This window comes from Rattus rattus, chromosome 8 (assembly GCF_011064425.1).
Source record: "Rattus rattus isolate New Zealand chromosome 8, Rrattus_CSIRO_v1, whole genome shotgun sequence".
Lineage (NCBI taxonomy): Eukaryota > Metazoa > Chordata > Mammalia > Rodentia > Muridae > Rattus > Rattus rattus.
Genome location: NC_046161.1, coordinates 72,841,678 through 72,857,831, shown reverse-complemented (window position 1 = coordinate 72,857,831; position 16,154 = coordinate 72,841,678). Strand labels below are relative to the sequence as shown.

Sequence of the window (16,154 nt, the reverse complement as noted above, 5' to 3'; positions counted from 1 at the left end):
GCTCTTCAGAGGTCCTGAGTTCAATTCCCAGCAACCATACGGTGGCTCACAACCATCTATAATGAGATCTGGTGCCTTCTTATGGCTTGCAGGCAAACATGTAGGCAGAATACTCTATACATAATAAATAAATAAATCTTACAAAAGGGGGGGGCAGATCCCATCTTAAGTGTCCTGGCCACAACAAGAGGCACTGAGAAGACTATGGATGTTACTTTGACTCTGATGGTTTCCTGGCTACGGGCATTCCTCTATCAAACCCCATCAAACTGTATCACTAAAAACGTGAAGTTTGGGGTATACTGAGTGGTACTGAGCAATCTGGTGGACTGTCTGCCTAGCAGGCCAAAGGTCATGGCTTCCAGCCCAGGCACAAAGAGGAAAAAAAGGGAGGGAGACACAGAGGGACAGAGGAAGGGACAGAAGAAACATTTTTATATGTGGATTATGTTAAACAGCAATGTTTTCAGATTATATGATGGTTTTTCTTTCTGTTATATAAGTAATGACAATTAATTTATGAGCCACTACACTTTTCTTTGAGAGGAAAACAGGAATGTTGCAGTTGTGAGTTTTCTACCCAGCCTTTTTGTTCCCAGAATAATGACTCTTGAGACAATAAATGGGGAGGCCATAAACTTTGGCTTGTTCCCCCAACTAGCTCATAATAACCAGTTTAAACTATCCTATGTCTTCCGCATGGTTAGTTAGTTCTCCTCAGTTTCATTTGTCCATCTCCTCTAGAGTTCAGGGCAAATCTCCTTTGCCTGACTCCCAGTATTTTCTCCTCATACTGAAACTCCCGCCTCCCACCGATTTTCTGCCTACGCTAATTGGCCATAGGTTTTTGATTGACAGGTGATGCTTCCACATAGCACATAACGGATTCTCTCTACAGAACGCAAATGTAGAGAGAATTCTGACCCAAGAGGAAAGGCTGATACAGCAGGACTGTGGTTTGACACCTACCCAGAACACAGTTTACCCTTAATTGTCTCATCTGCCAGAGTCACTCAAGGTTGGGTTGTTGTGTGAGCACTTTTAGGTCACTTTTCAAACTCATTCTGTTTCTCCTAGTTACTTGGTGAGTCTCCAACAGTTGCACTGTGTGCTCCACTGATATTTACAAGATTTGCAGATTTTGATTTATTTCAATTTCTCTGAATTAGATAAAATTATATGCATTCTGAAATGTTTCATCTACTTAATTTTTTTTAATACGTATGGGTGCTTTTCCTGTGTGTATATCTTTCTGTGCACCTTGAGTGCACGTAGTGACAGGAAAGCTAAAAGAAGGTGGGGAACTGTGTGGAATCCTGAGCTCCAGGTAAAATCCTGTGTGCTCCTGGACTCACAGGGCTGTGACTACCTACACAGGAGCTACACGTGTGTGTGCGTGTGTGTGTGCGTGTGTGTGTGCGTGTGTGTGTGTGTGTGTGTGTACACACATACTGTTTGTGTTGTCTGTGTAACCTTAGCACTTGGGAGGCAGAAGCAGGAGGATCATGAGTTTGAGGTGCACGTTGTGCTACATAAGACACTGTCTCAAAAAAAAACAAAAACAACAGATAAATGGAGAGAAAGCCATTTTATATTAAAATAAAAATAAATCAAACGCTGGGTATGGTATTACATCCTATATGGTGGTTCTGGACCATAGGGTGTAATGATGGGTACTTGGAGTGTGGTAGTGCACATCTGTAAGCCCTTTCTATTGGTGGAGGAGAGAAGAGAAGATTTGTCAAGCCATCATTGACTACATACAAAGTTAGGTCAGCTGGGATTACATGAGACCTTGGTTTTTTGTTTGTTATTTTTTTTTTATTTTGGCTTGTTTGTTTGTTTTCTTTTGTTTTGATTTTTGTTTTCTAGGGTTTCTTTGGGGGTTTTATTTGTTTGGGGGTTGCCTCTTGAAAACATTCTAAAATAAATAAGTAAAAACGAAACTACAAAGCATTTCCTTTAGGCCAGAATAAGCCACAGCAGACTTCCTAGATTATTCTCCTTGGAGAAAAATGGGAGAATCAGAGAAATATAAAAGAACCTAACCTAAGCAACCAGAGCATTAAGCATGGACTTGGACCTGACCTCATAGGTAGCAATGAATATTAAGATTCTCCTTGTGAACTAGACTGTGGGGAAAAGGTTGGGAGGAAACAATAAGGAAGGGGGGGGAGGGGATGTTTGCGGAAACCGGAAAGGAATAACACAAAATGTATAAAGAAAACCTAAAAAAAAAAAAAGAACCTAATTATGCTTGTTTTTTCTACATTCTGTGTTGACACTAAGACTTGTAAAACAAACAAGGAACTAAGTTGCTACCCACTGACTTATACAAAACTCACAGTATCTATGATCTTTTTACACTATGACCTATTAAAAAAGATCTGAGGACTGGAGAGAGGTCTCAGCAGCTAAGAGCACTGACTGCTCATCCAGAGTCCTGAGTTCAATTCCCAGAAACCACATGGTGGCTCACAACCATCTGTAATAGATCTGATGCCCTCTTCTGGTGTGTGTGAAGATAGCTACAGTGTACATATAATAAATGAATAAATCTTTTGAAAAATAATCTGCTTCCACAGATGCCATCCATGTACAATCCATGTTCTGAAAATGAATTCAGACTTATCGTGAGCTTGGAAAAAGAAAACTGAACATCTACTGTACCAGAAAGGAAAAGTTTTGCTCACAAACCATAACCATAAATCAGCCATGGTGGGAGGCCGAGGCAGGCATACTGCTCAAGTTCAAGGGCATCCCCTGCTGCCTTATGAGTGGTACGCCAGTCGGAGACTCTGCCTCAAGACAAACGATGGGAAACAATCAGCAAGCGGAACAGGTGAGAGACTCACAGCCAACTAACAGAGCTCCCCATTACCAAAACTGTAGCAATCTGATCATCAAAATAAATAACACAGTTGAAAATCTAACCAACAGAATAAGGAATGTGTTAGATTATGAAATAAAGTATACAATAGCCAGGGGTCCAGAGTAGTAAGAACAGGGAAAAAGGGAAGGTGAGGCAAATCTCCCGTATGAAAGAACTGTGCTCTGGGCCCATAAGAGCAGGGTGAACACGCTGGCTCTCTTCCAAAAAGAAAGGTATAAAAAGAGGTTTAAAATAGTCATTAAAAAAAATGACAAACTCTGAGCCAGGCATCCAATGAAGCCTAATATCGCCAAGCGCCAACCACCAATCACCAATTGCATCCTATCCAGCACATTCCCTGAGACTGTATGACAGGAACAGCGCCTTGCTCTGGCCTGTCTCCAAGACAATCCAGATCTTTGTTTGTTTGTTTGTTTAGTCAATTGTTTATTGTTGTTATTTGATGGGTGGGGAGTGTTTGTTTGTTTGGTTTGGGGTTTTTTGGCTCTTGGAAACATTATAAAACAAACAAAGTGAAAATGAAACTACAAAGTACTGGTTTAATTGTAAGGAAAACATTAGACAAACTCAGATTGAGAGACTTTCTAGAAAAGCATCAGTATTCTATAAAAGTGACAAGGTCAGCAAAAAGGGAAAGTCTGGGAGACTGTCACAGTCTGGGGGAGCCTAAGGAGATACAATAATGAAACTTAATATGGCATCTTAAATAAACCCTGGAAGGGCGGGGCAGGAGGGAAGAGGTAAAAAGTAAAAAATTCCAAATAAAGTATGATGGTCAATAAATACCAACACTGCTTCCATAGTTGAAACAAATGTGTCATGCTCTAATAGATCTTAAAAGGGGGTCAAATGTGGCACACTGTATGGAGAGCTTGTCAGGAGCAGTTGCTTATGGGCCAGGGCAGATCTGCAATCCACGTTGTCACCTAGAGCAGCCTGAGTTCTTAGTCTTCTACTCAGATAAACTCAGGATCTTGACTTCACTGCAGAAAAGAATTTCAGCATAGCCCGTATGAGCAGGGGTGACATTTATTTTGAAAAGACTTTAACAAAGATTTATGCATTGCTGTTAGGGAGAACAACTGATGTTTGGAAAAAAGGGTAATACTCCCCGAAGAAGTGTAGGTGTGGCTTTCTCAAAGCTAAGTGAGACTTGCACCTAAGTGATTCGACAGCACATATATATATATATATGATTTTGGTGGCCTTTAAGTTACACTTTAAAGTGTTGCTAAGAACTGCCCACACACACACATAAGCAGGGCAGGGGTGGTCCTTGCCTTTAATCCCAGCACTGGAGTGGCAGAGCCAGCCTGGTCTACAGAGTGAGTTCCAGGACAGCTAAGGCTGCACAGAGAAACCCGGTCTCAAAAAAAAAGAAAGAAAAAAAAAAAAAAAAGCAAGGCTGGTCTTCCTATCCTACCTCAAACTCTGGGCATTGACTTTGCAACTTTTCTGTAACCTGAACCTTCTCAAGTAATAAGTATACTTAAACACAGTGCTTCTAATTTCAAACGTTCCAAGGCTGTTGGAATCTGACTCCCTATGTTGGAAGATTCCCAGCCAAGGACAATTTTAGCAATCTTTTCTCAGAGAAACGGAACCAATAAGGGAGAGGAGATACAGTATTGAACAAAGCTATTGGCGCATACAGAACAGCAGAGGTGCAGAAAGCTGAGAACCCGGAGACTAATGAAATCTGAAGCCGGTCTGCCTTCCCCTCCAAACTCAGGGGCGGGAGCAGAAGTATAAGGGAATGAGTTAGGGAAGCTGGTCTTTTTGTTCAAATCAAACCTTCAATAGATTGAAGTCCACCCACGTGCTGGACAAGCAAACTGATGCATCAAATTAACCGCACCAGGACTACTGTTTGAACATACATTTTATAAGAGCTTGCCAGGTGGGTATGCGCAAACTCAAGAGTCTGTCTTTACGACTGTCGGTTTGAAATCTACAAGGTGTGGTTGTTTCAACTTGAAAACTTGCACAGCAGCATTTCCTGGCCCAAGAGTTAGGGATGTCTTTAGTAAGTCTCAGACCTTCTTCTAGACAGGGGCCTCACCTGGCTTACTGAGCCTCTGCCCTTTCTTGGTCCGTCTGGAATTCTCCAAGGGCATCTACCACATCATGTCTTTTCCACCAGTCTGCAGATATGGCCTTTATTACTCAGAGGCCCAATGGCCCCACCAAGGCTGACTGAAGCGTTTTCCTACTTCCTCTTTCCTAGAGTCAGCAGTAGGAAAAAAATCTGCCCAAATTAGATTTACAGAGAAAACTCCCCCACGCTCATACATCACGTGGCCTGCCTGCTGGGGATGTAGGTCTATGGTATGAACGTTAGTCTAATATGTGTGAGGCCCTGGTTTAATCCGTAATACCTTCCTAAAAAGAAAAAGCAGCTGCCTACATGGGGGTTCACCTCTGAAAAGGGCAATTTGGTCAGACAAAACATGCTTTCCTTTGCTACTTTTCCACTTCAAAATCATATGCTGTCATAAAACAGATAAAGATTGGCAACTCTACTACAGACATCTGGAAGGCAAATACTCCCTGTCCATTTCCCTAGCTCCCTATCACTACGAGATGCAAGCCCCCATCGCCGCCTACTGGCTGCCCAGTGCCCCGGCTCTTACTAAGGAAAGAGAGACGTGTACTCCTCACCGCCCGCAACACACCTCGCGCCACGCCCAACCCAGCCCAGCCCACACAGGGGTTGCCCGAAACTAAGATGGCGCCTTAGGAACACGTAACCAGAGCTGGGCGGGGCCTAGGTGGTGCAGGGGGTGGAGCAATATCCTGTCTCGCCCAGCCAGCGCGGCGAGGGGCTGTCCTGCCGAGATCTCTGTCAGCCAAGCAACGATAGTGGCACATCTGCTCTCCAGGCGTCATGAGGCCCCTGCTTCGGGGTCCGGCGGGAAACGATGATGAGGAAAGCTCGGACAGCACCCCGCTCCTGCCTAGCGCCCGGCAGATCGAAGCGGGTGAGCCGCGGGACCCCCGGGAGGTTGCTAGTGACAGCGTTCCGGGCAGGCGGGTGGTTCCCGGCCGTGGGCTCCCCGAGTGACGGTAGGGTCGGGGGACAGGTAGCAGGTGTAAGCCTGTAGGACCGGACAGAGCTGCCTGTGGCGCTGGCCCGGCCGAAGCAATTCGGGATCGGATGAGTAGCCAAACCCAGTCAATGAGCAAAGGGCCAAAGAGCCTCTCGTTCTCCTCCAGCGGCCGCCAGGTTTCCGCCTATGCCGGTCTGCAAGCATGTGATCTGGTAGCGCCTTGTTCAGGGAAGAGAGACAAAAACAACAACAACAAAGAGTTAACAGCTGTTGAGTGTGCAGAGAACAGTTGCATAATCCCGCAAATATCTTGACTTTGTACTGTAAGAGACCGAAATAATGCAGACATTTCTATTTTTTCCTTGTCTATCAGACTACAGTTTAAGTTAGGAAACAGGTTATTCTCAAGATAAGATATCTGTACTAATCTAAGATAATATGCTGTGCCAAAGGTCTTGCGGGTGATACTTAGAAAAGCATCTTCCCTGCTGGGGGGCAGTATAGTACTTGCCTGACAAGGTTCTAGTATCCATACCCACCGTCCCCCAAAACACAAGTATGTGTCTTCACTGGATTTCGCTACACTTTTGTAATGTAGCTTCCTGAAGCTACAGAAAACTAAAGGACAAATCGGCTTGCACACACATAGGTGTGAGAAAGACTTGAACTGGAAATTTGCATTTGTTGGCCTGGAACAGTCTTCTGCGGCTGTCTCTTTTGTTGACATTATCAAAGAATTCTTTCGTAGCTGTTTTAATCATACATATGCAAATAGGGCATCCTTCCTAGTGTGAGTAACTACCCTACTTTCTGACTTTATTCAGAACTCTTTTGTTGGCTTCTTGGTGATTTGTTTAGGTTTCGTTTTATTTTTAGAATAGTTTGTTGGGGAACTGGAAAGGTGGCTCAGCAGTTAGAGCACTGGCTGCTCTTCCAGAGGACGTGGGTTCCGTTCCCAGCACCCACATGAAAGCTTACAACCATCTGTAACTCCAGGTCAGGAGATCCAGCACCCTACTCAGGCACACATGCGGTACACAGACATAGATACAGGAAAGCATTCATATACATAACAGATTTTTTTTTAATCTAAAATAGGATGTTTTATTTTGAAAATTGTAAGGCATCCGTGGGTTTGAACCTAGGACTTGCATTTTTTGGTTGGTTGGTTGGTTGGTTAGTTGGATAGATGGATGGACGGATGGTTTTCTTTGGTTTCTAGTATGTAACTGAGGGTGACTTTGTACTCCTGATCCTCCGGCCTCCACCTCCTGAATGCATGATAAGCAAGCACTCTGAACACTGGTTTACTCCTCTAGCCCCTTTTACTTTCCTCTTGGGTTTGACACTCTGCCACTGCTCTAGATTCCTGTACCTGTGCTTCGTCATCACATCCTTCTCAGCGGCCCTGCCAGCTGCCAACCGCCTCTGCTGCAGACAATCGCACTTGAAGCTGCATATTAAGCAGTCACTCCCACCACTTTGGTCAGGATATCTACCTTCTTGGCAGTCCTGTCTGTTCCACAAGGAGCCTCATGCCCTGCAAAACTTAATTTCACACAAATGAGAAATAACCACGCTTGTTAATGAGCTCAATCTCCAGGGTCCAGAGGAAGCAGTGATAGCAGTTCAGTTACTGAAGCTACTGGGTGCTGAGTAGTGTTCTGTGTGTTTGCAGTTTGTCCCCATCATTCTGTAACACGAGCTCAGTACAGTAAGCGCTTGGTGACATTAGCTATGGTTAGTAAACTGGCCGAGGCGAGGGAAGGTCCTATGTTCTCCCTGTGCCTCCCTCAGTCCCTGCTTCTGCATGTCCTCCTGCTTTTCCTCGCAGGGCTGTCCTCACACCCACCCCACCCCGACAGCTACCTGGCAATTTCTGCTCATGGAAGGAGCCTCCATTAAATATCCCTCTTCCAAAAAAGGCCTTTCCTGGCTCATCTCCCAAGACCGGCCGGGCCCCTTTTCTCCCTTACGTAGGTATGTAGCACTTTATTTTATTAGAAAAGCTTTCTCAGAGCCAGCCAGTGATGTCGCATGCCTTTCATCCCAGCACTTGGAAAACAGAGGCAGGTGGATCGCTGAGTTCAGGACCAGCCTGGCTTAGAGAGCGAGTTCCAGGATAGACAAGGCTAGACAAAGAAGCCCTGTCTTAAACCCCCTCCCCAAACAAACAAGCAAAAAGCATTCTCTCAGGTATGGCGATGGAGATTTCGTGAATATGTACTGTGATTTCCTGTGGTCTTTAATCTTCACAGCTCAGTTGAGATGGAAAGTTGGAGAAGACACCAGGGAAACCAGGAATGTTAAACACACAGGGTTGTCTCTTCAACGGAAGAGATGTATAACCCTTTTTCCACCCAGAAGGCTGGCAGTGGATAGGGTTAAGAGCTTGGTGACCTGTGCTGTCTGTAGGGCCAGGCCACGCCTGACTCCCCAGACTTGAATGTTCATCCCAGCCTCTTCCCCAGACCTTTATCTCGGACATTGTCTCTCAGTCTATAGAACTGATCTTTATGGAAGAGGTCACGCGTACTTTGTGATGCCTTAAGCCTCATTGTAAACAGGGGATTGACTTAATTGTCATCAGGAAACATTTTTCCAAAATTGTGCTGTACTTAAATGTGCCTTAAACAAGCTGTCCGTCCGGGGTTTGAACCACCACCGGCTGCTGAAGTGCGGTGAGCCTGATTCCCTTCTTGCCTGACGCGTATCAACACTCCCAGCGCTGTTGTTGGCAAAGAACCCCACAGTCAACGCGAGGGGCTTGACCATCAGAGAGGGTAAGAACAATTTTCTTTACATAGAAGCAAAAGGCAGGAATTCGGTCGTCTTGACCAGGGAGTCAGGATCTTAAGTGAAAAAGTAGAAAGAACCATGGGTTCTAATCAGTCTTCTGTGACAGAGAACATTATACAATTATTAAAACGTTTGCTAAGACCCAGAGGGGGCGGCTGGAGAAATGGGTCAGCGGTCAAGAGCACTGGCTGCTCTTCCAGAGGACCTGGGTTCAATTCCCAACAACCATATGGCAGCCAGTTCCAGGAGATCCAACACCTTCACGTGTGTGTGTGTGTGTGTGTGTGTGTGTGTGTGTGTGTGTGTGTTGTTTGCAGGCAAAACAACAATGCACAGAGAAATAAAAATAAATTAGTGAATAGACCAGAAGAAAATATTTGAAAAGCAAGAGCTTTACAGCTCTGTACAAGTAACTGTAAAATGTAAACCTTGGCTTCCTAACCAAGTAACTGTTGATATTAAATATTGGAAGCGGGGATGGGGATTTAGCTCAGTGGTAGAGCGCTTGCCTAGCAAGCGCAAGGCCCTGGGTTCGGGTCCCCAGCTCAGAAAAAAAGAAAAAAGAAAAAAAAGAAAAAAAAAAAAAAAAAAAAAAAAAAAAAAATATTGGTAGCACATAGGAACTAAAGGTGGGTAAATTTTCTGTCAATTATTTTGCAACTAGAATACAGTAATGCATTGCTTGGACTGGCTCAGAAGGATTATTTGAGAGCGAGAAAGAGAAACAAAGAGATGGGAGAAAAGACAATTTTCTGCTGAAACAGCTCTTGGCAGGGCAGGTCTGATGGAGTGCCACAACCGCTCAGGCATACCCAGGTCACCCATCTCCGTGCACCTGGGGCTCGTTCTCCTGAACCACGTGACTGGAACTCAGAGCCCTTGGTCCACAGGCCCTTCCTTCTGCCTGGCTCTGGCAGAGCTTGGAGCTGCTTGGTACAACACCTGAGTTCCAAGGAAAAGCGGACAGGGCCCCGCAGCTGCCGCCTGAGTTAGGCACCCCAGACTTCAGGGTGTTTAGAATTTTGTTTTGTTTTTCTCAAGATAGGGTCTCACTATGAAACCCTGGCTATTCGAGAACTCACTCTGTAGACCAGGCTGGCATTGAACTCAGAGCTCCTCCTGCCTCTGCCTCCAGAGTGCTGGGATTAAAAGCAGGCGCCCGACAATGTTATGCCGCCACCATCTGCTTCCAGATGGCTTTTCAAAAGGACAAGGCGCATATGTTTTATATACAAATTGCACATGCTCTACCAAAAAGATTGTTACCCCGCTGGTTGTACAGCTCAATGGTCTGACCTTGTTATCAGCCAGCTTTTAGTAGGCATTTCTCAGCCATTGAATATCTTAACTGACCTAGTACATAAATTAGCACATGAAGGACAGAAACTCGCTGTGAATGGAAACGGGCCTAACTTGAAAAGAAATGTTGCAGAAGGATTGTGAATGTAACGGGAAGGTGGAAACATATGGGATGAGGTCCTGGAAGTCTAACAGAAAGTAGGAACAGATGGGACAAGAGCAGCTTGGGGACAGAAATGGAAAAAGGTTCCGTGTGCTCCTTCAGCCGAGTTCCCTTTTCCCTTGCTTTGAAAATAAAAGATAAATTAAAAAAGAAAATCAATCCTATTGAAACACGACAGGGATCCTGTTCTGCCGGCACCTCTGTCTCTAGAGAAAAGAAGCAGGAAGAGCCTGCCTAGAAGGGAAGCCAGGGACAGCCATGGCTGATGCTGATACAGGTGCAGTCCCTGCTGACGCCTAGACCCAGCGCACATTCATCCAGTGGTGACTCTCGGAGGGAGCACCAGTAAAATAAGGAATCCTATCTCAGCCTTTTCATCAAAATGGAGACTTTCTCCTTCTTTCTTTTTTCTCTGTGTAGCCCTGGCTGTCCTGCAACTCGCTCTGTAACCAGGCTGGCTTTGAACTCAGAGAGTTGCCTGCCCATGCCTTCCAAGTGCTGGAACTAGAAGCTTGCATTCACCATGCCCAGCTCAAAATATTCAACACTTTGTGGCATGGTTTTGTTTAGTCGGTTGCTTGTTTTTTGCTTAAGATTTGTTTATTTTAATATGCACTGGTGTTTTGCCTACATGTATGTCTGTGATTCCCTGGAATGTATGTCAGATTCCCTAGAACTGGACAGTCAGCTGTGAGCTGCCATATGTGTGCTAGGACCCAGGGTCCTCCGGAAGAGCAGCTAATGCTCTGAACGGCTGAGCCATCTCACCAGCCCCCCAGTTCTTGTCTTTTTAAGACAGGGTCTCTACCTAGCCATGGCTGTCCTGGAGCTCAAAGATTCTCCTGTCTCTGTCTCCCAAGTGCTAGGATTAAAGGCTGTACTGCCACTGTCTTTTTTTTTTTTTTTTTTTTTTTTAATTTCTTGTTTTGGTACAAAAAAATTAAAAATAACTCTATAAATAGGCTTGAGATGGATTATAAGAAGGAAAATAGTAAATTGGAATAAAATTTTAAAAAATATCCTGTATCCAGTGTCCAAGAAATGCAAACAGAATTGCATGTTTCTCAAATCTCCATAAAAAAAAGGAAAAGCAAAAGTACAATGAATTTTTTAAAGTTTTCACCTAAAATTTTTTGGTACAGCGTGAAAAACGGATTTAAAAATAATGAAAAACTCTCCCATCAAGTTCTTCCTCCGTGAGATTTACTTTGGTCTCAGTTTTTTCCCTTTACAGTGTCAGTTGTACTGATCCGCATTTTCTTTGCATGGGAAAACCCAATTGCTTTCTTCTCCAGAATTTTCTGTGATTAGTTCCCAGGTGCTTCTGAAAACCCTGTTACCTAGCAGGAGAGTCTTAAGCTCAAAATTAAACTTGACTTAAATTTTTTTTTCTTTTTTTTGGAGCTGGGGACTGAACCCAGGGCCTTGCGCTTGCTAAGCAAGCGCTCTACCACTGAGCTAAATCCCCAACCCTTGACTTAAATTTTAAAGCTCCTCAATAGCCAGGACATTTGTGATACATGCCTTTGATCCAGCACTCAAACGGATCTCTGAGTTCGAGGCCAGTCTGGTCTGCAAAGTGCGTTCCAGGATAGCTAAGGCTATGCAGAGAAACCCTGCCTCAAAGAAAAGAAAAATAAATAGAAATATTCCAATTCTTAAGTTTAAGTTTAAATCTTTAAAACTTAAAGCCCATTGTTAATTAAGTGGATTTTGTCTTTCTTTTAGTTTTATGCTTGCCCTTGGTCTGATAAGTGGTCAGACCCTGGCAAGGGAGGAAGTTAGCAGAGGCTCACAAGAGCCTATCCTCTACTGAAGGCCTTGTTTTGCATGTTATTTCAAGTTTCTGGCGCATAATTAGTACTGAGTGTATATCAGCTTGACATTTGAAATTATGGCTGTCTGTGTCTGGGGCTTTCTCTGCTGTCAGGTATATAGAGAGCTATGCTGGAATGTACTTTGGGTGTACACAATACACTACAGGCATGCATAGGGCTCCTCATGTCCTAAGCTCTCTGGGATGCTGAACTGTTCATATGCATCAAAGTAGGTGCCATCTGGACCTTCGTTCATTTTCTGGAAAGACATAAACATAACCTGTGAACTCAGTCACAGAATGCAGCCCCGGGTGAGGCACAGGGAGCTAGGAGCTCCAGGAAGATTCTATGATGCCGCGGATGGGATTTGACTTTGCCAAGTAACCCTTTTGATTTTTTGTTTTTTATTGTTGTTATCTTTTTTGGTTTTTTGTTTGTTTGTTTGTTTGTTTTTATTTTTTTGAGACAGGGTTTCTCTGTGCAGCCTTGGCTGACCTAAAAATAATTCTGTTTGAGGCTGGCCTCAAACTCACAGAGATCCCCCTGCCTCTGCCTCCCGAGTGATGGGATTAAAGGTGTGCGCTGCCACCGTCCAGCATCAAATAACTATACATTTTCTTTCTAGGACTTATTACAACTAAGAAATAAATATGGTCATGCTTATATTAGCAAACACTTTAAAGAATTTTATAGTTTCTGGAATATTAGTCATGTTACTAAAACCCTTACAATCCACAGTGTTAAGCTGTCGTGGAATGGCTCCATTAAGTACTTAACTGACACACTATGCTACATTAATGTTTAACTATGCTGACTTCATAAAGAATAATGCTTTCTCTATTGCTCAAAAGCATTATGTCTTTAAGGAGTCACTGCATAAAGTGTGTGTGTGTGTGTGTGTGTGTGTGTGTGTGTGTGTGTGTGTGTGTGTGTGTGTGAAAACTTCTAGAAACCAATCAATAGTAAGGACCCTATTTTCGTCTAACATTGGGTCCAGGTTATGTTTATGTCTTTCCAGAAAATGAACGAAGTCCCAGTTGGCCCCCACTTCGATGCATATGAACAAGACAGCATCCCAGAAACCATAGAACAAATAAATCATCTAAAGATAGATGACAAACCCATCAAGAGGAAGAGTAAGCCAAAAGCTTGGGAAAACATCAAGACTTTAACTCATGACGCCCAGATTGGGGAAACAACAAGGATTCAGTACAACTGACCCCAAAATGACGCCGCTACATGCCGATTCTCCCTTGCTAATGCAGAATCCAAATGCCTTTTTGTCTGGAGATAAAAGACACACCCGAATTGAGATACTGGGATATTACTTGGTCATACTTAAAACTGTTTTTAGGCTTTTTTATTGCCAGTCCTGGGAATAGTTACTGATACACAAAGAGAGGTCTCAAAGATGGCCTATGTGAATCGAGAGATGGGTGGTTTGAGGACCGCAGTTTTACAGAATAGAGCTACTATAGATTATCTGTTGCTCAATCATAATCTTGGTTATCAATGGTTTCCTGGTATGTGTTGCTTTAATGTGTCAGATTCTTCTAACACTGTTGATGGTCAGATTGGCGACTTATATAAGGAGATACATAGACAAAATCTCTCACGTGACTTTTGAATGGTTATCATGATGAGGAAGGTTCCCTAGTCTTAAAATTCTCTTATGCTTGCCTGTATTAATTAGACTAGCCGTAGTGCCAGTATATTCAGCCACTGTCTCTATTGTAGCCACTGTTTTTTCCTTTAAAAAGAAAATTAGAAATGGGGAGATGTTTAGGGTACGAGGTCCTTGTGCTCACAGATCAGCACGAGGGAAACTAGGAATGTCAAACATGCTGGGTTGTCTCTTCAACAGAAGGGGTGTATACCTGTTTTCCTCCGGGAAGGCTGGGAGTGGATGTGGTTAAGAGCTGGGTGACCTTGTACTGTCTGTAGGGCCAGGCTACACCTGACTCCCTTAGACTTTTGTTTATTCCAGACTCTTCCTCTCCAGACCTTTATCTCGGGCATTGTTTCTCTGTCAATAGAACCCGGGCTTGTGGGAGATGTCACGCGTACTTTACAAAGAGAGCAGAACCGCACACACGCAGAAAGTGCTCTCAGTTTAGAACTGAAAACCTTGAGGACAAAAAGGTCATTATCTTGTTTATTTCATCTAAGTAACTCTAAGTACAAGTGGCCAGAGCTAAGTCAACCCCAGGTCTCCTTCATTGTTCGCCTTGGTTCTCGGCCACACCCACACCACAGACCTGAGTGTATTACAGGCTGGTGTTGGTTTTGATGAGTGCTTTGTTTGTCATGCAAGCATGCTCTCTTGCTTTGAACTCAGTGTGCTGGGTATCCAGTGGACCAGCTCTCTCTGCCAGGCAAACTTGTTTTACCTTGGATCAATTTCAAAGAGTATTCCAATGAATTCATAAGCACATTTCCCGTCCTAAAAATATTCCTGACTGAATGGGTTTACAGGCGCAACCATTTTCATAAACCTGGTATCGATTTATTTATAGTGTAACTTTTAAAACTGTCTGGTGGTCTTGTATTTTATTTCCTGATTACTGACAGTACCTCAGAAAGGTAAGTTGCCTGACCTATAATTTTTAAGGATTGTCATTAATATTTTGAAACATTTTGCTCACCCCTACTTTTTTTAATTATTTGATACATATATAGTTTTGCCTGCATGTATGCGTACAGCGACCACGGAGGGGGGAAGAGAGCAGTGGGTTCTCCAGAACTGGAGTCTCAGACTGTGAGCCTCACTGTATGGGTGCTGCTCAACTAACCCTAACCCCGTTTGGTTTCAGACTGTGAAGAGCAGTCAGTGCTCCTAACCACTGAGCCACCTCTGCACCCCCCTGCTCGCCTTTTAAAAACCATTTATATATTAGTGTTGGGGATGGGAGTCAGGACAACTTTGGGAAGTCAGTCGGTTCCCCTCATCGTGTTGCTTTCCGTGACCTGACAATCACCTTACACTGAGCCGTCTCGCCTGCTCTTTCTCCACCCTCCTTCCTCAGCCTCCAGACCCAGATCTCACTCACGTGACAAAGCCACATCAACCAGGGCGCGAGGAGAAATGAACAACGTGCAGCAAAAGAGGGGAACTATAAAAAAAAATACTGTGATGAGAAAAATGATACAGGAGCCAGGCAGAGGTGACACACACCTTTAATCGCAGCACTCTGGAGGCAGAGGCAGGCGGACCTCTGAGTTCAAGGGCAGCCAGGGATACACAGAGAAACACTGCCTTGAAAAACCGAACAAATCTTCTTTTAAAAACCTTCCTCTCATGATTTAGAAATCATCTGATTCCATGTTTTCTCTCCATCTTAATTTCAGCTCCAGCGTGCTGCTCTGCTCGGTACAATTTAGCACTGTTGGCATTCTGTGGTTTCTTCGTTCTCTATGCTTTACGGGTGAACCTGAGTGTGGCGCTAGTGGACATGGTAGATTCCAACAGCACTCTGACCGATAACAGAACTTCCAAGGAGTGTGCGGAACACTCTGCCCCCGTAAAAGTCCACCACAACCACACAGTAAGTGCTGTTTCTAAACAAGAAGCGGATGTACCTGAAACCAAAATATGAGTAAAACTAATGAAAAGTATCTGCCTCTGTCAGAAAGAAACCAAAATGCTGGGGAGTTTGGTTTCGGTTGGTTTGCTTTGGTTTGGTTTTGTACTCTCCAGGTCGGGTCTTTGTCTTGAGAGTTAATTGAATAATTAAGTTAAAATTATAGCTCACGCTTCCACATACATTGATCTGTTTGGAAAGTAGTTTTTCAGGCTCCCGAGGAGAACCTGAAGACATTTCTTTGGTACATCAGAAGATTCGATTGTTTTAGAGTATTTTTGTTTTTCAATTCCTCTTACTGTCTTGGAACTCACTCTGAAGACCATGCTAGGCTTGAACTCAGAGACCTACCTTCCTCTGCCTCTTGAGTGCTGGCATTGCGGATGTGTGCCACCACTCCCCAGCTACTTTAAACCTTTTTTAATTTTTATTTTATTTACTTATGTATTTTATGTAGGAGTGCTCTGTCTGCATGTCTATCTGCATGCCAGAAGAGAACATCCCATTATAGATGGTTATGAGCCACCATGTGGTTGCTGGGAACTGAACTCA

The 16,154-nt window shown here is 43.9% G+C and overlaps 1 protein-coding gene across 1 annotated transcript in view; it reads left to right on the top strand.

The window, feature by feature from the left end:
- The first annotated feature begins 5,706 nt into the window (after positions 1-5,706).
- LOC116908215 (sialin-like) overlaps positions 5,707-16,154 on the top strand; it is a 17,569-nt gene continuing 7,121 nt past the window's right edge. Inside the window, exons 1-2 of the mRNA XM_032911490.1 lie at positions 5,707-5,874; positions 15,370-15,566. Of these exons, the coding sequence (XP_032767381.1) occupies positions 5,781-5,874; positions 15,370-15,566 (291 nt within the window). The 5' untranslated portion in view covers positions 5,707-5,780. The remainder of the gene's footprint in view (positions 5,875-15,369; positions 15,567-16,154) is intronic.